The following is a 25,886-nucleotide window of genomic DNA, read 5'->3' on the forward strand; positions in this document are numbered from 1 at the left end:
TCCATCTTGGCTTACCACAGGCCTGATGGCAGAAGTGGAAATGTGGTGGGAGGAGCCAACTTCTTAAAAACAGACTCCATCAGCCTAGCCTTATCCTCTGTCAATATTTTTCTCTGATTAAACTCTTGATAAAAGAGGGGACATATGGCTAGATAGTTGTTGAGAATTCTAGGATCACATCATCTCTCTCTATAGACAGAATATATACATGTACGACTATATAATGCATATCATCTGTCCTCCCTTCTATGCGACATATGGCCAAACTTAGTTCAGATCTGGGTTTGAATCTTGTGTCTGCGACCTACTGCAGTACAGATTTGAGCCTAACACTTTATCCCTCTAAGTCTTTGGGTTTTTTTAATATCTAAAATGGGCAATGATAATATCCATCCCATTGTGTTGTTATGAGGATTAAACGGGAGAATTTGTGTGGAAGTAGAAGATCTGACACAGGATAAGCATCCAGGGAAAGTTTGCTGTGCGGATGTCTCACCCAGAGGGTGAGCAGTACAGAAACAAGTGGTCAGGAGCAGACTCTGGAGCTGACCATGGGCTATGCTCCAAGTGACCAGGAGAGCAGAGAATTTTAGAGAGGGAGAGAATCTTAGGGATCATCAGCAGTTTGCAAGCACTTTTCAACAGCAGAACTCTTTCTTTGAACAAAATCGTATACAGAAAACCTAGATGCGAAAGTGATCAGTGGAGCTGCCCAGAGCTTCCCCAAGAGGGAAGCAGGGGAATAGGTCTCAGAACCCTCCCAGCCACCTCTTGTTGGGCACCCCACTTTACATCTTAGGAAATCGGGCCCAGGGAGGGACAGTGAGCTGCTCAATGTCTTAGACACTTATGTTCTGACAAAGTCACAACTTGGAAATAGGTCTTCTGACTAGTAGCCCAGAGAATAGGGCCCCGAATCTATTTTATTGATTTTGGGATGGAGCCAAGATCTGGCAGCTGGGTGGTCACATTTACATGACGTCTCTCAGTACCCTTCAGCCCTGAGCATGTGTGGGGCAGATGAAAAGGGACCTTCAGCCACCTGCAAGCTCTACAGGAAATAAAATCTTCCAAAGCAAGCATCTCTCGCCACCAACAGCCTCTCCCTCCCTGCCCCACCCTACTGTGGCCTGTGAGCGCCCCATTCAGACTTACTTCAAAGTGGTACTTCAGGAAGTTGTAGGGTTTCCGGAAATACTTCTCATCATCTCCATAGTAGAGACGCTCACAGGTGGGGTCATATCGCAGCTCCCTCCATTCCCCGTTGTACACCGTCTCGCACTGGCCCCCGTAGTACCTGGCGTCATACACACTCTGACCTTCTTCCTGGGTCAGGATATTATACCTAAAGTGACAAGGCAGGCAGCTTCTGGGAAAGAACACTGGAAAGGCAAAAATAACACAAAATATCCTCTGGAAGATGTTGTAGCTGGTGGTTTGAGCAGGGTTTCTTTGACTGTTCTGTAGAGCCCTTGGGTTCCTCAAAGCACCTTAAGGGCCACACTGGCAGGCTGAGTGGGCTGGGCCTAGGCCCCTAGTTTTCCTTAAACCGGAGCAGCCAGACAGCTCCATTCAGCATCTGGAACAGTTCCCCCACATAGAAGGGACTACTCAACATTTGTTGAAGACATTAGAGAGGAATGTGCACAATTATTGAGAGTCCAAGCCTGTTTCCCAGCTCTGTCACATCTAGCTGTGTGACCTTGGGCAAATCATTTAACCTCTCTGTACCTCCGTTTCATCAGCAGTAAAAAGCAGTTGATATTACCACCCTCATAGAGTTAAATATGTGTTAAAACACGTAAAGACATCATACGGCACTTAGCACATATTAAGTATTGAATCAATGTTCCTGTTGCTTTTGTTCACATTGTTTCAGAAAAGGTCTCTGCTGATAAAAAAGAGATGCTTAGCTGAGAACCTCCGAAAGGCTGCGGTCTTTGAGGCACACGAACCGCTGGAGGTGCCCCGTTTGGAAGTCAGGAGACTCCTATTTAATTTCCAGCTCCATCATTTACTGGCTATGTGGCTTTTAACGCGATCTAGAAGATTTCTGAGGTTCATTTCCCTCACTTGGAGAACAGACGTAACGAAGCTACCTCTCATGGCTTTGTGAAGTCTAAGTGAGTGTTAGAGTAAAACAGAAGCGAAGTTGCTGGAACCTGTTAGATCCTCAACATGAAGTATTTCCTTTCCCCTGGCCCAACACTCATCCAGAAACATTTCCCAACCTGCTGTCTCTGGAGTATTTCACATCTATCTAACCAGGTTCCACGTTTTAGGTCATGGACGGTTTTACCACATTTAAGTAAAAATAATATTAAACAGGTAAAATACAGTTTTAATTTTCTAAAGAGGGAAAGTTAAACTGCACAAAAACGTTTAGACTTGGCTAGGAGTTCCCAGACCTGACCATCAAAGCCTTCTATGTTATAGAGAATAAAATGATTGCTTGTCTCTGCTTCTCAACTCCTCTTCAGCCTTTCAGACCCAACTCAAACTTTGCCTCCTCTGTGATTATCCTGGACAGACAGTTGTCCCTTCCTCTACGCCCCCATGGCATCAGTGATCATCTCTGGCATCGCATTTACCATGCTTGTTTATGCCCTCTGTGAAAAGGCACAAGACAAGAAGATGAGCAGAGAAAGAACTGTAAATAAAACCGACCTCAAAGGAATAAATAGCTAATTACAGAGCAGCTGACATATGGTAGAAATTCAGTGTATGTTAACTTCTGTCTTCTCTTCCTTTCTCCATCGCTTTCTTCATGTTAGTGGAGGTGATGTGATAATAGCGATGATGAATTGAATACACACTCTACCAGACGTTTAGCATACATTAACTTTCAACCATACATTAACTTTCAATCTCATGACAATTTTGCAAATGCAGAAATTGAAGCTCAGAAAATAAATAACTTACCTATAGTCACAGCTAGATTTTTTCCCTAGATTTTTTTGACACTAAAATTTGTACTCCTTCCCTTTACTCCACCCTACAGTTTCTATCTTCCCCCTGTTGAACATGTTTCTGCCTGCAGGTTGTAAATACAGGGTCTCTAATAGGCCAAACAAAAACTCAAAGGAATAATAAGCCCTAAGATTGTACTATAACCTCTAAGTATAAGTAAAGCCTACATGTATCCTGGCTGCAGAAGCCCCGGTGAAAATGAAAAGACATAGTCTGAGAAATTCCACTTTTTGGAAATCTATGTGAAAATATCACATAGGTGTGTAAAAATACGTGTACAAGGATATCCATTGCAGCAGTGTTTATAAAAGGGAAAAAATAGGAAACGATCCAATTACCTTTCAATAGGAAGTAGTCAGATTTCATATAGTTATGCTGTAAGAGAAAAGTCAGCAATTTTTTTTATAAAGGGCCATATAGTAAATATTTTAGGGTTTGTAGGCCGTAATTCTCTGTTGCAGCTACTCAACTCTGTCATTGTAGGGCGAGAGCTGTGTTCCAATAAAACTTTATTTACAAAAACAGACAGTAGGCTGGATTTGGCCCTGGTGCCATAGTTTGCTGACCCCTGTTCTAGAACACTATGTTGCTTAGATAAAGGCAATAGAAAATATGGGGGAAATTTTTCCAAATATATTATTAAGTGGAAAAAGCAAGTTACAGACAATAAGTATAGTATGATCACATCTGTGTAAAATACACTTATAATGCACAATACATATAGGCATATTTTCCATACGATGTACATCGTAAGTGCATTTATACACGGTCTGGAGGTACCCACACCAAACTGATAACAGAGGTCCCCTCCAGGGAGGGAGTGGGAGGGGTGATTGGTGGGGTGCAGCTGGGGAGGGTGAAGGACGACTTTCCATTTTTATCTCAAACACGTATTATTTCTGAAACAATAAAAATTAAAAACGGGGAAATGCTTATATTAGAAAAAAAAAAAGGGATATCAGGAAAGACCTCTAAGGTCTTGAGATGAATAGGAAAACCATCAAAATGTCAGCTGGTGGGAGCAGAGCAGGGGCCATTCTGTTGGTTTCAGTGTTCAGTGTGGGCAAAGTACACGATTCAGGATGTGTATTTGAAAGGCTCCTGACTGAGTCACATGACAGGAAGGTCATGGTCTGCAATCTTTTTGCCAAAAAGGAGGGAATTATTTTTGAAGTCGACACCTCCATATTTCATGCTTCTACTCTGTTCATCTCACAGTCACTTTGAAAATCGACAAGAATCCCCTTTTATTGGTGTTGGGTCTGAATCATATCCCTTCAACATTCATATGTTGAAGTCCTGACACCAAAACTTCCAGATTGGACTGCACTTGGAGATGGGGTCTTCAAAGGTGTAATTAAGTAAAAACGAGGGGATGCGGGAGGTCCCAAATCCAATATGGCTAGTGTCCTTAAAAAAGAGGAAATAAGGACACAGACACACACAGAGGAAAGACCAGGTGGTGACACAGGGAGAGGATGGCCCTCTACAAGCCAAGGAGAGAAGCCTCAGAAGGAACAAACCTGCTGACACCTTGGGCTCAGACTTCTAGCCTGCAGACTACGAGAAAATAAATTTCCATTGCTTAAGCCACGCGGTCTGTGGCCCTCTGTTATGGCAGCCCTAGCACACCAACAGCAGCACTATCAGTGGGCAAGACAACAGGATTGGGTCAACTCTCCCTATGCGTGTCCACCAGCACTTACAGGCTTCTATCCTATCTGGTGGGTGGGCTGTGATCTCCGAGCCCTGAAATGATGAACGAGAGCTGCATTTCCCAGAGCCCACGCCCGACCTGAGTGGGCTGCAGCAGGGCTTGGTGACTACGTGGTTATTGCTACTCTCCCCATTTCCTCATCTGTAAAGAGCTAGCTGGTCATATTGATTTGTTTCAATTCAACCAATCTTCAGTGAGAGGCTTTTATAGAAAAAGCTCTGAAGAGGCAGAGGAGATGGAAAAGATGAATCAGAAGCAGCCTCTCCCCTCAAAGAGTTTGCGTTCAAGTTAGGGGACAAGACCCAGAGCAAAGACAAAGTGGCAGGGAAGTAACAACACCAACTGTCTCTAGGAGCTCGGCCCTGTGCTGGGTGCTGGGGAAGCAGAGATGACAAGGAGCTCTTAGCCTGGGCAGACCGACACTCCAACGGATGTCCCAGCCCTTTTGGAGAAGCACTGGGAGGGCAGGACACACAAGGGACTCTGGGATCAATGGGAGGGGACGAAGCCAGCCTAGACAGTGTCTAGGAAGGGAGGAGGGCGTCAAGAAGAGAGCCTAGAGAAGGCAATGCCTACGTGTCTTACTCAGCTTGAGCCGTTACAACAAAATACCACAGACTGGGTGACTCAAAGAAGAGCTATTGATTTTCCCCCAGTTCTGGAGGTTGGAGGTCTAGGATCAGGGTGTTGTCAGGGTTGGGTTCTGGTGAGAGCTCTCTTGTTGGCTTGCAAACAGATGCCTTCTCCCTGTGTCCTCACATGGCCTCTTCTCTGTGCACATGATGAGAGAGCTCTGGTGTCCCTTTCTCTTCTTATAAGGACATCAGTCCTATCTAATTAGGCCCCACCCTAATGACTTTAGCCTTAATTACTTCCCGAAAGGCCATTTCTCCAAATATGGTCGCACTGAGGGTTATGGCTTCAACATGTGAATTTTAGGGGGACACAGTTCAGCCCGTAACACTATGTAAGGCGTTAACCAGGTTAGAAACATGGGGAATGACATTCCAGAAAGAAGGAACTAACTTTATTAAGTCTAAGAAGAAAAGAGGGTCAAGGAACTGAACCTGAACCTAATGTATACGATGAAGAGAAGTTAGAATCAAGGCTGGTTGAATCTCAACAGATAAGGACACTGTGGCCTGGGAGGTGTAAGTAAGTAATGGCAGAGCGTAGATTCAAGCCCCTCTCCATCTCACGCCAAAGCCCATTTTCTTTGTACTGGGTCGCACATTAGCCCTGTAGCCCTGGTTATACCAGCAACTACAGTGCAAAGCAGAATGTGAACAGGGCTACCGGAAAGTGTGCTTGGGTCAGAGAAGAGCTATCTTTGGGGGACATCAGGGAAGGCTGCATGGAAGACGTGGCTTTTTTAAGTGGGCCTTGGGAATGGAATTGGGGTGAAAGGAGTGAGCAGTAGAGTGGTAAGGGGTGAAAGCAGAGGAGGACCCTCAGGTAGAGACATGGAGGGGAAAGCATGAGCTGCGTTACATAGGCGGGACTGGGCAAGCCACCCGTTGTGGACCACATGTCTGTGTCCCCCCAAAATTCAAATTTTGAAACCCTACCGGCCATGGGATGAATTAGGAGGTGGGGCCTTTGGGAGGTGCTTAGGTCATGAGGGTGGAGCTCTCATGAATGGGATTAGTGCTCTTGCAAAAGAGACCCTACAGTGCCCCTTCCACCCGTAAGGGTACAATGAGAAGTCTGCAACCCAAAAAGAGAGCCCTCACCTGACCGTGCTGCCACCCTGATCTTGGGCTTCCAGCCTCCAGAACTGTGAGAAATAAATTTCTGTTGTTTATAAGCCACTCAGTCAGTCATATTTTGTTCTAGCAGCCCAAACAGACTAAGACACCACCTTAGGGGGACCGTGAGAGCTGCCTCACAGGAGGCACTCCAGTGGAATCCTCCAAAAAGACCCTCTTCTGTCCCCAAAACTAATATTCACGTTTGAAGAGAGATCGTTCCTTGGCCCTGAGCAGCCAGAAGGCAGAGACTCACCCCAAGGCCGCCCTCTCTGATCCTGGAATCGGGTCGTACTGGCTGCAGTCATCTTCAATGGCCCTGACATCTTCACAGTCATCCTCATCAGAGCCATCAAGGCAGTCCCTGTCTCCATTACACACGAGGTGGCGTTTCAGGCAGCGACCTGAGAGAGGAGAGGCTGTGAATGCTTCAAGAGCCTCTGGGACTCCTCGCTCTTGCTCACGACCCACATCCGTAGTTACCAAGTCCGGTCCACCTCTGAAATAGCCCTTCAATCCTCTCCGTCCTGTTCCATTCCTCACTGCCTCTGCCCTCCTTCCAGCCTCAGTGTCTCCCACCCGCAGCCCCTCAGCTAAGGGCCTGCCCCAGGATCCCCTCTAAAATCCATCCTCCACACCGCAGCCCAGTGATCTTTCTAAAATGCCAATCTAGTCATGTCATCCCCCAGTTCTGTATCCTCCATTGGCTCCCCATTTCCCTTCTTCCAAATGCCACAGACCGGTCCCTGCTTACCTTCCTGGCCCATCCCCTGCCTCTCTTCGCAAGGCCCTGACCTGCAATTATCCTGCACTGGTTGCCAGTCCCTAAAGCCCAATGCTTTTGCACATTCTTTCTCCTGGAAAACTCTTTGTTATTTTCTAAGTCTCAGCTCAAGTACCATTTTGAAGCCTGCTCTGACACCCCAAAGCAGCTTTGGGTGCCCCCTGCCAGAGAGTCCAACTGGACCACGGTTGTATCACATGGACCATATGATAGTCCGTTACACTGGCTATCACACAATATTGTCATCGACTCCTTGTAGGTCTCTTTCCCAGCCAGACTAGGAGTACCTTGATGTCAGGCATATTTTTTCATCTCTATGTAACCAGCAGGTAGCACACTGCCTGGTACATAATATGTGCCATTATTCAATGAATGGATGAATGAGTGAATTGTACCATTTTTAAGTGAATCAACAGATGTTCCTAAAAATTTGCATCAAAATTACTTAGGTTGGTGGCTTGACATAAAATCCAGATTCCTGGGCCCCATCCCAAACCTACAGAATGACAGCTTCTAGGGGAAGGGCTCAGGAGTCTGCATTTTCACAAGTTCCTGGATAACTGTTTTGCACATTAAGTTTGACAAGCACAGCACTTGTCCTGCCGGAATGCTACTCACCTGTCTCCTTGCACTGGAAATCCTGTCCACACTGTGCTTGCTGTAGACAAGATGCAGGACTGTGACAGCTGGCTTGATCCCAGACGTCGCCACTGCAGATGGTGCCCCCATACTTGTTTGGCTGCAGGAGGCTCCGGTATCGGTACTAAATCAGATTTTGAACCAGACACATTCATTGTCTATCAATCAACCAGGATTTGTGCAGGCAGATCCCAGCTCAACATAAGGAATAGCTGTCTAGTGATTGAGAGCTGCCTAAAGAGCTGTCTTTTTAGGGGATTTGTTCATCAACGGTGGTGTTCAACCAGAGGCGGCACGATCACCAGCTGGAATGTTAAATAGGGCCTCCGAGCATCAAGTGAAAGGTTTAGACAACAGATTTCTGGGGTCTTCCTACTTGCTAGGAAGGACCTCTGTTCCCTCTTCTTCAACCAGTTAGTACCTATTCATCTTTCACGATTCATAGTTTACCACCTCTGAAGGCCTTCCCTAACTCAGCAATGTATTCTGCAGTTCCCTGTGCTTCCGTCTTTCCTGGCTCTTGTCATATAAGGTTGTGATCGATTATCCGCTTATTTGTTTACCTTTCCCACTAGTTTAGGAGCAATTTGCATATGGGGGCAGGGCTGCTAAAGGGAGCCCATGTCTTATTTGGCTTCATGTGCTTGATCTAAGGTCAGGGACACAGAAGGCACTTTTAGAAGATATTTGTCACTGTTCCTTTGCAGCATTTCTTCTGGTCATGGCATCCCCTGTTTCCTTGTGACATAGCTCAGGGTTCAGTTGGGGCTGACCGCAACACCTAAGTCACGGGGATGTGGGAGTAAGAACCAGGCTGGCCACCCAGGACACCATGTCTGCCAATTTGCAATGACTAATTCAGGGACTGGTTCACGACTCCACCTCACGCAATCATAGTCTTCCTTGGGGATTTGCCTTCGGAACTACTGGAAAAGACAGTTTCTTTTTATTGAAGTTGCTAGGAACTGCGGGCATCAAGTGGTCACCTTGCCTACTGTATTGAAAGAGCTGATCCGAGAGACAGAAAGAGAGCTGTGAAAACATTGTCTGACCCAGCTTTGACTGCAGATGAATAAATGCTTGTTGAAGGAAGGACAGAAAGAATAAAAATGCATCCCAATCTTGGAGCTCTATGGTTTCACAATACTGCTTTCTACAGGGTGTACAGTGTCAGGCCCTAGTGCAGAAAGAGGAAGCTGAACAGTAGGCCATTCAGAGAAACACAAGAAATATGAGGTCCCATCCCTTCCTTCCAGAAGTTTAGAGTCCAGTTCAGAACATAAAATATCTAACAATACAAAACATGCTGACGGAGAACTCCATACAGAATGTCTAACAAGGGAAAGTGCGGTGCCGTATTTTTGGCTGCATCTTACCTTGGCTCAGCCCACAGTCCTCCTTCAAGACTGTTGTAAGTAAGTAAGAAGGTGATGATTTGAGCAGCAAGAGAAATGAGTTCCTGACTTGAATCTATTTCTTACTCGCTGTGTAGAGTATCAGTGCCTAGTACTCTGTGCCTCAGTTTATCAATCTGTAAAATGAGGTGGCTGACCTAGTTGACCTCACTAATTACCATGCCTAATGATTCTTTCACCTGTATCCTCTAGATGAAAGAGCATTGGTCTGAGAATTTAGACCGAGTTGGGTCCAGATCCCAGATTCACTTACCAACTGACCATGAGCAAGTCACTTACCTTTTCTGAGCCTCCATTTTCTAATATGTAAAATAGGTGTGAGGACACCTTCTCTTGAAAGGGTTTTGTGAGAACTGAATGAGAGAATGTACTAGGAAGCACCTAGTCCTGTGCCTGGCATATCGCTGGTGCTCAATAAACAGAAGTAGTTTCCACCTCATTATCCTTATTGGCGCAGCCTTTTCCAAGGCATTGCAGTGGGGCAAGTCCAGGAGTTGTGAAGCAATGCAGCTTCGCCCCCCTCTCCACTGGCCCACTTCTGTCAGCCTAACTGCTCATTAGCAAAGAGACAGAGGTAGCAAAAAGAGGTGAAGAAACCCGCCTATTCACCTGCCTCGCCTTTCAGTTGAGAACACTGATAAGAGATTTGTAAACTGCGGGAAGAGATTATAATTACTGATCAATTTGGGAAGATGAGGATATTTTAATTTTCTACCCACATCTTGCCCCACTATGAAGTAAATAAAACACAGTGCTCAGCATTCCAATGTAGAGCCAAGTCTCTTCCCGACTCTTTAATAGGTTCATCAGAATTTTAAGACCTGCCGTTACCAATGTGAGGATAACAGTGATGGTAGCTACTATTTTTTGAGTGCTTACCATTGACCAAGCACTTCACAGTCTTTATCTCTTTTAATCCTCACAAGCTTAGGTCAAGTACTCTTATGAATCCCATTTTAAGCTGGATTGGAATTCCAGTTCTGCCACTTACTGTATATGTGTCGCTAGGTAAGTTACTTAACGTCTCTGACTCTCAGTTTTATCATCTGTAAAATGAGATATATCTGAGAGTGTTGTGAAGATTAGCGATAATGCATGCAAAGAAATCAGTATTTTGCCTGGTTCCTGGTAGGTACTCAATAATACTAATTATCGACGACATCGTTATTCTTGTGGCCAGCTGTTGGGCTACTCCAGAGGATTTTTGACTGAGTGGGAATTGGATTAGGTGACCATTAATATTACTTATTACTCTCCATATAGTTCTGGGTGAGGCATCAGAGAGTGAAGTGATCAGGCACATGGGCATTTTGGAATCAGAATGACCAAGTTTTAAATCTAGGCTCTGCCTCTTTCTTAATGGGAACTAACCAAAGGGGACAATGGTATCTATCACTTACATTTGGCTGTGAAAGTCAAATAAGACAATTTATTTAAAGCATTAAAACAGTGCCTGGGAGGAAATAATAAAAATCAGAGCAGAAATAAATGAAGTAGAGAATTAAAAAACAATAGAAAAAAAATCAATGAAACCAAAAGCTGGTTCTTTGAAAAGATACACAAAATTAACAACCTTTAGCTAGACTCACCAAGAAAAAAAGAGAGAAGGCTCAGATAAATAAAATCAGAAATGAAAGAGGAGAAATTACAATGGATACATCAGAAATACAAAAGATTATAAGAGAATACTACGAAAAGCTATACGCCAACAAATTGGATAATCTAGAATAAATGGATAAATTCTTAGAATCATACAACCTTCCAAAATGAGTCAAGAAGAAATAGAGAATTTGAATAGGCCAATCACCAGTAAGGAGATTGAAACAGCAATCAAAAACCTCCCAAAAAATAAAAGTCCAGGACCAGATGGCTTCCCTGGTGAATTCTACCAAACATTCAAAGAGGACTTAATACCTATCCTTATCAAACTCTTCCAAAACATTGAAGAGGAGGGGAGGCTTCCTAACTCATTCTATGAAGCCAACATTATCCTGATACCAAAACCAGACAAGGACAATACAGAAAAAGAAAATTCCAGGCCATTATCACTGATGAACATCGATGCAAAAATCCTCAACAAAATACTAGCAAATTGAATACAATAATACATTAAAAAAATTATACACCATGATCAAGTGGGATTTATTCCAGAGACGCAGGGATGATTCAACATCTGTAAATCAATCAATGTGATACACCACATTAACAAAATGAAGAATAAAAATCACATGATCATCCCAATAGATGCAGAGAAAGCATTTAGCAAGATACAGCATCCATTTATGATTTAACAAACTCTGAATAAAATAGGTACAGAAAGAATGTACCTCAACATAATAAAAGCCATATATGACAAACCCACAGCTAATATCATTCTCAATGGAGAAAAACTGAAAGCTATCCCTCTAAGAACAGGAACCGGACAATGATGCCCACTTTCACCACTCTTATTTAACATTATATGGGAAGTCCTGGCCAGAACAATCAGGCAAGAAAAAGAAATAAAAGAGATCCAAATTGGAAAAGAAAAAGTGAAACTGTCACTATTTGCAGACGACATGATTTTAGATATAGAAAACTCTAAAGGACCCACCAAAAAACTTTTAGAAATAATAACTGAATATGGTAAAGTTTCAGGATACAAAATCAACATACAAAACTCAGCTGCATTTCCATACACTAACAATGAAGTAGCAGAAAGAGAAATTAAGAATAAAACCCAATTTACAATTGCAGCAAAAAGAATAAAATACCTAAGAATAAACTTAACCAAAGAAGTGAAAGATCTGTGCACTGAAATCTATAAAACATTGTTGAAAGCAATAGAAGAAGATACAAAGAAATGGAAAGATATTCCACGCCCTTGGATCGGAAGAATTAACATAGCTAAAATGTCCATACTTCCTAAAGCAATCTACAGATTGAATGCAATCCCTATCAAAATTCCAGCAACATTTTTCACATAAATAGAAAAAGAATCCTAAAATTTATATGGAACAACAAAAGACCCCAAATAGCCAAAGGAACCCTGAGAAAACAGAACAAAGCTGGAGATATCACACTCCCTGATTTCAAAATATACTACAAAGCTATAGTGACCAAAACAGCATGGTACTGGCACAAAAACAGACACACAGATTCATGGAACAGAACTGAGAGCCCAGAAACAAACCCACACATCTATGAACAGCTAATATTTGACAAGGGAGCCAAGAGCATACAATGGAGAAAGGAATGTCTCTTCAATAAATGGTGTTGGGAAAAGTGGACAGCCACATGCAAAAGAATGAAAGTATCTTACACCATACACAAAAATTTACTCAAAATGGATTAAAGACTTGAATATAAGACCTGAAACTATGAAACTTCTAGAAGAAAACATAGTACGCTTTTTGACATCAGTCTTAGCAGCATGTTTTCAAGTATTATGTCTGACTGGGCAAGGGAAACAATAATGAAAATAAACAAATGGGACTACATCAAGCTAAAAATCTTCTGCACAGCAAAGAAAACTGTCAACAAGACGAAAAGACAACCTAACAATTGGGAGAAGACATTTGCAAACCATATAGTTGATAAGGGGTTAATATCCAAAATATATAAAGAACTCAGACATCTCAACAACAAAAACATCTAACAACCCAATTAAAAAATGGGCAAAAGATCTGAGCAGACATTTCTCCAAAGAAGATACATGGATGGCCAACAGGCACATGAAAGGATGTTCAACATCACTAACTATCAGGGAAATGCAAATCAAAACTACAATGAGATATCACTTTGAACCCATCAGAATGGCTATAATTAACAAGAAAGGAAATAACAAGTGTTGGAGAGGATGTGGAGAGAAGGGAACTCTCATTCACTGCTGGTGGGAGTGCAAACTGGTGCAGCCACTGTGGAAAACAGTATGGAGTTTCCTCAGAAAATTAAGAATAGAACTACCATATGATCCAGCTATTCCACTGCTGGGTACCTATCCAAAGAACATGAAAACACAAATGCCTAAAGATATATGCACCCCTACGTTCATCACAGCATTATTCACAATAGCCAAGACTCGGAAGCAACCTAGGTGCCCAACAAAGGATGAATCAATAAAGAAGATGTGGTATATATACACAATGGAATACTACTCAGCCATAAGAAATGATTAAATCTGACCATTTGTGACAACATGGATGGACCTCGAGGGTATTATGCAAAGCAATATAAGTCAGAGGAAGAAAGTCAAATACCGGATAATCTCAGTCATAAGTAGAAGATAAAAACAACAACAAACAGAGACTGAGATTGGATTGCTGGTTACCAGAGGGGAAGGGGGGAGGAGGAAGGGAGGGTGAAAGGGGTGATCAGGCACATGCGTGTGGTGATGGATTGTAAGCAGTCTTTGGATGGTGAACGTGATGTAATCTACCAGAAATTAAAACACAGTGATGTACACCTGAAATTTATATAATGTTATGAACCAATGTTACTGCAATAAAAATAAATAAATAAAACAGTGCCTGGTATATAGAAATTATTTAATAAATGGTAACTAGTAATGCCATTATCATCCTTCCTGTGGTTTCTGTACGGTCACGTGCCACTTAATGATGGTGATACATTCTGATAAATGTGCCATTAGGTGTTTTCGGCATTGTGTGAACGTCATGAGTGTACTTACACAAACCTAGATGATGTAGCCTACTGCACGCCTAGGCTTTATGGTACTGATCCTAAGAGGCCACTGTCATGTATGCGGTCCATCGTTGACTGAAGTATTGTTATGTGACACATGACTGCACTTGGAATGATGGTGCAGCCATGGGGTTTGCTCCCACCAGCTCCCTATTTTCTAGGTTGTTATCAAATAGAGAAGACACTGTGTTGCAGAAAGATTGGTGCAGACACGCCCTTAGGGACTTCTCTGTCTCTTGCCTGTGGTTGGTATCATTAAGACATAATTTTATTTCTAGCTAGCAGATAATGTGTCTGTCCCAAAATGCACATCTTTGTTTGGATAATTTTGAGAGGAAGAAACATATTAATAAAAAGAAACTAGGGTGGTCTTTCATTTAAGTAATTAACAGAATTTAATTACTTTAAGGATTACTTTAAAGACTTTTTTTGAGTCATTGAGGAAATACTTCAATTCTGATTTAAACTGTAAGTCATTCACCTGTGCTGTCTGCTATAGAAACTGCAACACATGAGAAAAATGTAGTCTAGAATGTATGATAGGTTGAGTAACGGCCATGCAAAGAAATCAAGTCCTAATCCTTGAAAGTTATAAGTGTTACCTTATTTGGAAAAGGGTCTTTGCAGATATGATTAAAGTTTTTGAGATGAGATTACTCCGGATTATCCAGGTGGGCCCTAAGTGCCATCACAGTGTCCTTGTAAGAAGGTAGAGGGGGATTTAGCACAGACACACAAAGGAGACTCAGAGAACAGGAGGAGGCCAGGTGGCCACAGAGGCAGAGATTCCAGTGATGCGGCCACAAGTCAGGGATTGTCAACAGCCACCGGAAGCCGGAAGGGGCCTAGAACAGACTCTCCCCTGGAGCCTCCAGAGGGAGCGTGGCCCTGCCAGCACCTTGCTCTCAGACTTCTGGCCCCCAGCGCTGTGAGAGGGTAAATCTCTGCTGTTTTAAGCTAGTCGGTTGGTGGCAATTTGTTACAGCAGACTCAGAGAGCTAGTACAGATATCAGAGGAAAAGGAGGTTTTGGTGGCAGATATTCTTAAACAGGGGTAGTCTAGGATTTCTTGGCATATCTCAGAGATAGGAGAGGTAAAATAACCAATTTCAGGCTTTGAAGTTGAATAAACTAGGCCCAAACTGCGTTTCCATCTGTGATGATTTTGAGCTCTGTGTGACTTGGAACAACTTATCAAACGTGCACAGGGTCGCTCCACACCTGACTGAGGAGTGGGTCTGCAGGCAGGAGGACATCAGGCGACTCTGCAAGAGCTCAGGTGAGAGAAGAGCTGGGTTTGAGTCAAGGCATGGGAGTGGGATTGGAGAGGAGGACACAGATAGTAACAATAAAAACAGCTAACACTTATTCAACACTTGCTCTGTGCCAGATGCTATGAAAAACACTTTGCATGCATTACTCATTTAATATTCACAAAAGCTCTAGGATGCAAGTACTATTACTACTCCCGTTTATAGATAAGGAATCAGAGCACGGACAGGATAAAAAATATGCCCAAAGTAACACAGCAAATAAGATGCAAAGCCAGGACCTAAAGTACAGAATTGGGGCTTAAACACTTAGACTTGACAGTAATGTGCCAATAGACAAGGTTCGGGCAGCCGTGTACCAAGTGGGGCAGGTGGGACGCTGGATGCATCCCACCCTGATCCATCCAATAAAGGCATGTGTCGTTGGAAGAGATTTTTAAACAATAATAAACCAGAGATTAGTCTGATTTTTACCACCACAAGCCAGTGATTGTGAAAAATGTCAGAATTTTAATTTTGTTTATTTATTTACTTATTTTCATTGAAGTATAGTTGACATACCGTATTATGTTAGTTTCAGATGTACAACATAGTGACTTGATATTTATATACAATATGAAATGATCACCATGGTTTGAGCCTAGTAAGCATCTGTCAACGCAAAGTTATTACGATATTATTGACTATATTCCCTATGCTCTACATTGCATCCCCATGACTGACTTGTTTTATAATGTACCTCTTAATCCTCTTCATCTATTTTGCCTGTCCCCCACCATCTTCCCCTCTGGCAACCACCAGTTTATTCTCTGTATCTCTGAGTTTGGTTCTGCTTTGTCTTGTTTGTTCGTTTTGGTTTTTAGGTTCCACATATGAGTGAGATCATACAATATTTGTCTCTGTCTGACTTATTTCACTTAGCATAATACCCTCTAGGTCCATCCATGTTGTTGCGAATGGCAAGATTTCTTTTTTTTTTTTTTGTAGCTGACTAATATTCCATTGTATATATGTCCCATATCTTCTTTATCCATTCCTCTATCGATGGACACTTAGGTTGCTTCCATATCTTGGCTACTGTAAATAATGCTGCAGTGAACACAGGGGTGCATATATCTTTTCAAAATAGTGTTTTAGGGTTTTTTTGGTATAAATACCCAGAAGTGGAATTGCTGGATCATATGGTAGTTCTATTTTTAATTTTCGTGTGTGTGTGTGTGTGCGTGAGAAAGATTGGCCCTGAGCCAACATCTGTTCCCAATATTCCTCCTTTTGCTTGAGGAAAATTGGCCCTGAGCTAACATCTGTGCCAATCTTCCTCCATTTTTATATGTAGGATGCTGCCACAGTATGGCTTGATGAGCAGTGTGTGGGTCCATGTCCAGGATCTGAACCCGTGAACCCTGGAGCACACAAATCCAACCACTACACCACGAAGCTGACCCCTCTATTTTTAATTTTTAAGGAGATTCCATACTGTTTTCTGCAGTCACTGTGCCAATTTACATTCCCACCAACAGTGCACAAGGGCTCCCTTTTCTCCACATCCTCGCCAACACTTGTTATTTGCTGTCTTTTTGATAACAGCCATTCTAACAGGTGTGAGATGATAGCTCATTGTGATTCTGATTTGCTTTTCCCTGGTGATTAGTCATGTTGAGCTTCTTTTCAGGTACTTGTTGGCCATATGTATATATTCTTTGGAAAAATGTCTATTCAGGTCGCCTGCTCACTTTTTAATCAAACGTTTGGTTTTTTAATATTGAGTTGTATGAGCTCTTTATATATTTTGGATATTAACCCCTTACCAGATATATAATTTGTGAGCATCTTCTCCCATTAGGTAGGTTGTCTTTTCATTTTGTGGATGGTTCCCTTTGCTGTGCAAAAGCTTTTTAGTTTGATGTAGTCCATTTGTTTATTTTTGCTTTTTTTGCCCTTGACTGAGGAGATAGATCCAAAAAGAATATTGCCAAGAATGATGCCAAAGAATTTGCTGCCTATGTCATCTAGGTGTTTTATGGTTTCAGGTCTTATATTTAAGTCTTTAATCCATTTTGAGTTTATTTTTCTATGTGGTATAAGAAAGTGGTCTAGTTTCATTCTTTTGCATGTAGCTGTCCAATTTTCCCAACATCATTTTTTGAAGAGATTGTCTTTTCCCCATTGCATATTCTTGCTTCTTTTGTTGTAGATTACTTGACCATATAAGTGTGGGTTTATTTCTGAGCTCTCTATGCTGTTCCATTGATCTATGTGTCTGTTTTTGTGCCAGTACCATACTGTATCGATTACTATAGCTTTGTAGTATAGTTTGAAATCAGGGACCGTGCTGCCTCCATCTTTGTTCTTCTTTCTCAAGATTGCTTTGGCTATTCAGGGTCTTTTGTGGTTCCATGCAAATTTTAAGATTTTTGTTCTAGTTCTGTAAAAAATGCCATTGGTATTTTGATAAGGATGGCATTGAATCTCTAGATTGCTTTGGGTAGTATGAACATTTTAACAATATTAATTCTTCCAAATCATAAGCATGGAATATCTTTCCATTTATTTGTGTCAGCTTCAATTTCTTTCATTAACATCTTATCGTTGTCAGAGTGCAGGTCTTTCACCTCCTTGGTTAAATTTATTCCTAGGTATTTTATTCTTTTTGATGTAATTGTAAATAGGATTGTTTTCTTAATTCGTCTTACTGATAGCTCGTTATTAGTGTAAAGAAACACAAGAGATTTCTGTATATGATTTTGTACCCTGCAACTTTACTGAATTCATTTATTAGTTCTAATAGTTTTTTGGTGTTTGGGGGGTTTTCTATACACGGTATCATGTCATCTACAAATAGTGACAGTTTTACTTCTTCCTTTCCAATTTGGATGCCTTTTATTTCTTTATTTCTTTTCTTGTCTGATTGCTCTGTCTAGGACTTCCAATACTATGTGGAATAAAAGCGGTGAGAGTGAACATCCTTGTCTCATTCCTAATCTTAGAAAAGCTTTCAGCTTTTCACAGTTGAATATGAAGTTAGCTCTGGGCTTATCATATATGGCCTTTATTATGTTGGGGTATATTCCCTCTCTACCCACTTTGTTGAGAGTTTTTATCATAAATGGATGTTGAATTTTGTCAGATGTTTTCTCTGCATCTATTGAGATGATCATATGATTTTTATTCTTCATTTTGTTAATGTGGGGTGTCACATTGATTGATTTGTGGATGTTGAACCATCCTTCCACCCCTGGAATAAATCCCACTTGATCATGGTGTATGATCCTTTTAACGTATTGTTCAATTTGGTTTGCTAAGTTTTGTTGAGGATTTTTACATTTATATTCATCAGGGATATTGGCCTGTAATTTTTTTTTTTTGTAGTGTCTGTCTGGTTTTGGTACCAGGATAATGTTGGCCTTATAGAATGAGTTTGGAAGTTTTCCTTCCTCTTCAATTATCTGGAATAGTTTGAGAAGGATGGGTATTAACTCTCTTTTATTTATTTATTTTTTAATTTTTAATTTAATTTAATTTTTTTTTGAGGAAGTTTAGCCCTGAGCTAACAACCACTGCCAATCTTTCTCTTTTTGCTGAGAAAGAGAGGCCCAGAGCTAACATCTGTGCCCATCTTCCTCTATTTTATATGTGGGATGCCTAGCAAAACATGGCTCAATAAGTGGTGCCTAGGTCCGTGTCCAGGATCTGAACAAGTAAACCCTGGGCCACCAAAGCAGAGCATGTGAATTTAACCACTATGCCACTGGACCACCCCTAACACTCCCTTAAATATTTGGTAGAATTTCCCTATAAACCCAACTGTCCTGGACTTTTGTTTGTTGGGAGTTCTTTGACTACTGATTCAATTTCATTACTAGTAATTTATCTGTTCAGATTTTCTATTTCTTCCTGATTCAGTCTTGGCAGATTGTACATTTCTAGGAATTTATCCATTTCCTCTAGGTTGTCAAATTTGTTGGCGTATAATTGTTCATGATAATTTCTTATGATCTTTTGCATTTTTGTGGTGTCAGTTGTAACTTCTCTTTCATTTCTGATTTTATTTGTTTGGGCCCTCTGCTAAAGATTTATCAATTTTTTCTTTTCAAAGAACCAGCTCTTGGTTTCATTGATCTTTTCTACTTTTTTTTTTTTTTTAGTCTCTATTTCATTTATTTCCACTCTGGTCTTTATTATTTCTTCCTTCCACTAACTTTGGGCTTTGTTTGCTCTTAGTTTTCTATTTCTTTTAGGTGTAAGGTTAAAGTGTTTATTTGAGATTTTTCTTGTTGCTTAAGGTAGGCCTGTATTGCTATGAACTTTCCTCTTGGAACTGCTTTTCCTGCATCCCATAGATTTTGAAACATTGTGTCTCCATTTTCATTTATCTCAAGGTATTTTTTTTATTTCCTCTTTGATTTATTCATTGACCCATTGGCTGTTTAGTAGCATGTTGTTTAGCTTCCCTGTGTTCCTGTTTTTTCCAGTTTTCTTCTTGTAATTGATTTCTAATTTCATACCTTTGAGATCATAAAAGATGTTTGATATGACTTTAATCTTCTTAAATTTATTGAGACTTGTTTTGTGGCCTAATGTGTGATCTATCCTGGAGAATGTTCCATGTGCACTTGAAAAGAATGTGTATTCTGCTATTTTCAATAGAAGGTTCTGTGTATAAGTATTAAGTCCATCTGGTCTAATGTGTCATTTAAGGCCAATGTTTTCTTATTTTCTGTCTGGATGATCTATCCATTGATGTAAGTGTGATGTTTAAGTCCCCTACTATTATTATATTACTGTCAATTTCTCCCTTTACATCTGTTAATATTTGCTTTATGTATTTAGGTTTTCCTATGTTGGGTGCATAGACAATTATAAGTGTTATATCCTTTTGTTGGAATTACTCCTTTATCATTAGGTAATCCCTTTGTCACTTATTATAGTCTTTGTTTTAAAGTCTATTTTGTCTGATTAAAGTATTGCTACCTTCCCTTTCTCATTTCCATTTACATGGAATATCTTTTTCCATCCCTTTTCTTTCAGTGTGTGTATGTTTAGATCTGAAGTGAGTCTCCTGTAGGCAGCATATATATAGGTCTTGTTTTTGGGTTTTTTAATCCATTCAGCTACCCTATGTCTTTTTTAAAAATTTATTTTATTGAGGCCACATAGTTTATAACATTTTGTAAATTTCAGGTGTACATCATTATATTTCAGCTTCTGTATAGCCTGCATGATGTTCACCACCAAAAGTCTAGTTTCCACTCATCACCATACATATATACCCATTTACTCCTTTTGCCCTCCTCCAACTCCCTCCCTGTTTTGATTGGAGCATTTAGTCCATTTACATTTAAAGTAATTATTGATAGGTAAGTACTTATTGAAACTTGGCTAATGTTTTCTGGTTGTTTTTGCAGTTCTTTTCTCCTCCTTTCTTGTTCTCTTGCTCTCATCCCTTGTGATTTGATGGTTTTCTTTAGTGTTATATTTGTATTTCTTTCTCTTTGTTTCTTATGTATCTGTTATAAGTTTTTGTTTTGCTGTTATCATGACATTCATATATAACAACCTATGTATATAGCATCATTTTAAGATGATGCTGGCTTAAGTTCCAGCACATTCTAAAAGCACTACATTTTTACTCCTGCTCCCATACATTTTGTTTTTGATGTCATATTTCACATTTTAAAAATCTGTTGTATCCTTTAACTACTAATTGTAGACATAGATGATTTTACTACTTTTGTCTTTTAACCTTCCTACTAGCTATATAGGTGGTTGATCCATTACCTTTACTATACGTTTGCCTTTACCAATGAGATTTTTTCTTTCATAATTTTCTTATTTCTGTTTAAAGAAGTCTGTTTAACATTTCTTGTAAGGCTAGTTTACTGCTGATGAACTCCTTTAGCTTTTGTTTGTCTGGGAAACGCTATATCTCTCCTTCAATTCTGCAGGATAACCTTGCAGGATAGAGTATTCTTGGTTGTAAGTTTTTTCCTTTAAGTACTTTGAATATATCATGCACTCGCTCCTGGTGTGTAAAGTTTCTGCTGAAAAATCAAATGATAGTCTTATGGTGGTTCCCTTGTATGTAGCTAGTTACTTTTCTCTTGCTGTTTTAAGATTCTCTCTTTATCTTTAACTTTTGGTATTTTAATTATAATGTGTCTTGGTGTGAGTCTCTTTGAGTTCATCTTATTTTGGACTCTCTGTGCTTCCTGGACTTGGATGTCTGTTTCCTTCAAAGTCAGAATTTTAATGCTCTTCTCTGCCAGGACATAGTTAAGGAATGCTCCCAAAGTCTCCTTTACCTTGGTATGCCACTGAGTTTAGTGACGATTTTGGACCATTCAAGACCATTTAAATAGGCAAGATAGACACATGTCTGTTCATCGGATGTGTCAGCCTTTTCAATCCATAAAAGTAGAATCCTCAGGAACACCCTCTGTTGTATGCTCTGGTTTATCTCAGCTCCCCATAGGTCATGGACAGCTTGGCATTTTGTTACCAAGCCATTATTCCCTCCAGATGATCCTCTTTAGAAGGCAATTGATTGGCCAGAACCCAGAGAGGCCATTGGGGATCCAGTGTGCTCCTGTCCAAATGACCACTTTTCTACATATAAGCTGTAACATACAGTTTTTGCAGCCTTACCCAATAATACCTTACAAACAAAATCAAAAGAGGCAGAAAAAGTTCCACCATTCATGTGTTCATGGCTTCTGAATACCTATTTCTAGACCCAGTTTCTCCCCAGACCTCCAGATTCATAGACCCAATCATTCATCTCCATTTGAATACCTAATGCACAATTAAAGTCCCCAAAACTAGTCATAAAAGTCTTACCTTTTTTTGCTGACATGGAAAGCAATCTGTCCACTCTGACCAGTTGCTCAGCTGGCAGGCAACTGCTGTGGCAGTGGAACTGTGAGCAGCCCGACTTACTCTCCTAAAAAGAGGAAAGACCCCTGCTTCAATTGTTTAAATTTTTATTATGGTAATTTTTACTTTTGTTATTATAAATTCAAAAAGGTCTTTTAACATGAAAGTATCTTAATAATATGAAAACAGATGCTGAATTTTTTCCTAGTTTTACTGAGGCATAAGTGACAACTAAAAATTGTATATATTTAAGGTATACAATGTGATGGTTTGAAATACATATACATTGCGAAATGATGACCACAATCAAACTAATTAATACATCCATCACCTCCCATAGTTATCCTTTTTCTTTTCTTTGGTGTGGTGAGAACACTTAAGCTCTACTATCTTAGCAAATTTCAAGTATACACTAGAGCATTATTAACTACAGTCACTATGCTATACATTAAATCCCCAGAACTTATTCATCTGGTAACTGAAAGTTTGTACCCTTTGAGCAAACTCTCCCCATGTTCCCTACTCCCCAGCCCTTGTAACTGCTATTCAACTGTCTGGTTCTGCAAGGTCGACTTTTTTAGATTCCACATGTCAGTGAGATCATGCTGTATTCTATTTCTCATAGTGCTTATTACACTTAGTATAATGTCCTCCAGGTTCTCCAGGTTGTTGCAAGTGGCAGGATTGCCTTCTTTTTTATGGCTGAACAGATGCTGAATTTTTTAATTTGTAAAGTTTGCCCATTGATTTGGGCATCTGGGTACCTGTAGCAGCAGAACTCGAGGCAACATGTTCCCTTAACTTTCCAGTTATGGGGAGGTGGGAGTGGGGACGGCGCAGGGAGAGGAGGGGAACGTCAACAGATGCACAGGTATTCGCACTCGGAAGGTTTGGCTGTGAGGGTGCTTCCAACACTTGAAAGATTTCATCTTCCTTCTTAAGAATTGCACGTGCTGTTTTTAAAACAAAAGATGTGTGGCCTATGGCCTTGCCTTTTTCTCCAATTATTTTTATTGTGGTAAAATACATATAACATAAAATTTACTATCTTAACCATTTTTAAGTGTACAGTTCAGTAGCACTAAGTACATTCATGACATTGTGCAACCATCACTACCATCCATCGCCAGAACTCTTTTCATCTCCCTGTGTCAATTTTCAGATGCAGAATTTAAGCAAAGGAAAAAGCTGTGCGTGTTTTTCCTTCCAGTCAATCGCAGTTTTAAGAAATGAAGAATGAAAATTTGTTGTGCTCCTACTGTATCTGGTATGATGCTGGAGGGCTTATATAAATTCTCTCTTTCAATCCTGTATCAAGTCTATGTGGATCAAATTATTCTAATTGTAGAGAGACAAGTATTGAGGAGGGCTAGTGTTTTTGAAGAGTTTGAGCAGCAGAAAGCAAGTGGTTAAGAACCTGGGGTCTGGGGCGAGAGAACTGAGTTTGAATCTTAGCCACCTGACTTTGAAAACTTGAGCAAGTTGCTTAACATCTCTGAGCTACAGCATTCCCATCTGTAAAACTATGTTAAAAATAACAGCGCCTAATAGGGTTATTGAAAGCACATTAAAATGCTTATGAAGTGTTTATTAAAGATTGGCTTTTATTTTTCCATGCTAGGACATTACATGGATTATCTCATCTAATCTCTGTAATGATTGTAGGAGGTAAATATTATTAGCCCTATTCTATATATAAGATAGTTAAGGTTCCTAAAAGCTAAGTCGTCCCTGAAGTCATAGCCCAGGAAGGACAGAGGCAGAATTTGAACTGGTTGTTTTGACGACAAAGCTCATTTCCTGTTCCTCACCACGCTGTTGCCTCCTCATTTTACAAACCAGCCAACAGAAATGAGAGCGTGAGACCCCTGCCTGGGGTAACACAGGTAGAAGGTAGCTCTAACGTTGTGTTCTATTACCCCATGCTGCCTCCCCAGAGGTTACAAAGTTTGCCCAAGTGGCTCAGCACTCAGGGCGACGGGGTCCAGACACCAGCTCGCCTGGCTCCAAGCCTGAGCCTCTTTCCACAGCGCCATTGCTGCTATGGAGGCTTCACAGCCCGGTCAGCCCACTAGGCAAAGGTGCAAGGTTGTCTGTCACCACCAGGATTGTCACACCTCCGAGAGCCAGGCAGCCTCTGCTGTGATGAATGACACAATTACCTCCCTAGTGTAGGAGAAAAAGTGCTTCAAATTCCTGCTAATTCTGCCGTGAGCTGCTACTCATGATGAATGATGGCGCTTAGGCTGAATCCCTAGACAAAGAGCCACGGGATCGTCAGGAAAGTGATGTTCATCTTTAACACTGATTCTCAAACTCGGGTCCCAGGACCCTTCTACATTCTAGTATATCACTGAGGACTCCAAAGAGCTTTTTTAAGTGGGCTAGATCTATAGATATTCACAAAATTCAAAATCAAAACTGAGAAATTTTTAAAATACGTATTTATTTAAAATTGCAATAACAAACACATTACATGTTACCATAAACAACACAATTTTACCTAAAAATACATTTCCAAGAAAAATAATTAGTGAAAAGAGCATCATTGTTTTACATTTTTGCAAATCTCTTTAATGTCTGGTTTAGTACAAAGCAGCTAGATCCTCATTTCTGCTTTTTTATTCAGGCTGTTGCATTACGTTGTTTTGGTTGAAGTCTATGAAGAAACTCCAGCCTCATACAGTTATGTAGTTGAAAAAGTTATATAGCTGAGGGGTGTTTTAGTAGTTGAAAAAGTTATGTAGCTGAGGAGTGCTTTAATGATCCCTTCAGATAATGGCGGATGACCTTCTTTGATACTATGCCAAAACTTGACAAGTGGGAATTTCTTAAATGTTAGTTGCAATGTGGAATCTGAAAGCATATCAATGAATTTTTTTGTACACTGCTACATTGAAACCATTTGTCAGTATACACTTTGAATGGATCTCGTACCCATACATGATTTTTGTAACATCAGGCATTGGAAATATGGAAAATAATGATTCACTGCATGTGCATATGTTATAAATATTAACACATTTCACTATACAATAATAAAAAGTTAAATTTATTAATATCGCCAGTAATCTCATCAAACTCATGATAGTGGATATGTTTTCCAAAATTTTAATTTTTGCTTGAAAGTTCAGGTTTTGTCACTTGTAACAAACATTGCTATTTGTTTTCCTTGAAGTGATAGGCCCTCTGTTCATTTTTGAGACAATGTCTGCCAAATATCTAAGACTGAATAAGTGTAGTTTGTCTGGTAGTTATTCTGTCAAGTAAAAACATTATTCCTTGAAAAAAAAGTGGCTGCTTCGACTTACAACTCAAACAATTGCTTTTTTTCAATACAATCATTATACTTCAGTACAGCACAGGTTCTTTATGCTTTCTTCCTATTTTGTCACATAGAGTATTTAAATAACATGTATGCTAAGATTGAGACTTAATGAGATTAACAATTTCTATTACTTCAAGAAGGACTTTCTTAAGTAAAACTTCATTTCTCTCCTGTGAGTTTGGTGCACTGCCTTGATTTGTGTCAAGGTCGCAATAGTTTTATCCACCATTATTTTTGTATCATCGATGCAAATATAAACACAGTGAAAAGGGCAAAGAATGTCTTCGTATTATTGTGAAATTGTTGTGAACTCACAGGCTCCCCTACCTGAAAAGATCCTGGCGCCTCCCTGAGGTCTGCAGACCACACTTTGAGAACCTCTGATCTATAAGTTGATCCCAGGATACGACAGCGGCCCCGCTGCCCCGACCTGTGCTCAGCTCACAGTCTTCCTCTCT

At 40.5% G+C, this 25,886-nt stretch overlaps 1 protein-coding gene across 1 annotated transcript in view; it reads right to left on the reverse strand.

Annotated features, from left to right (window-relative positions):
* The window catches only part of C8A (complement C8 alpha chain), a 67,036-nt gene that overhangs the window by 31,067 nt on the left and 10,083 nt on the right, over positions 1-25,886 (reverse strand). Inside the window, exons 2-5 of the mRNA XM_014737497.3 lie at positions 22,065-22,167; positions 7,838-7,982; positions 6,692-6,839; positions 1,156-1,345 (exon numbers count right to left, since the gene is read on the reverse strand). Of these exons, the coding sequence (XP_014592983.3) occupies positions 1,156-1,345; positions 6,692-6,839; positions 7,838-7,982; positions 22,065-22,167 (586 nt within the window). The remainder of the gene's footprint in view (positions 1-1,155; positions 1,346-6,691; positions 6,840-7,837; positions 7,983-22,064; positions 22,168-25,886) is intronic.

Source organism: Equus caballus, chromosome 2, assembly GCF_041296265.1.
Source record: "Equus caballus isolate H_3958 breed thoroughbred chromosome 2, TB-T2T, whole genome shotgun sequence".
In the NCBI taxonomy this organism is placed as follows: domain Eukaryota; kingdom Metazoa; phylum Chordata; class Mammalia; order Perissodactyla; family Equidae; genus Equus; species Equus caballus.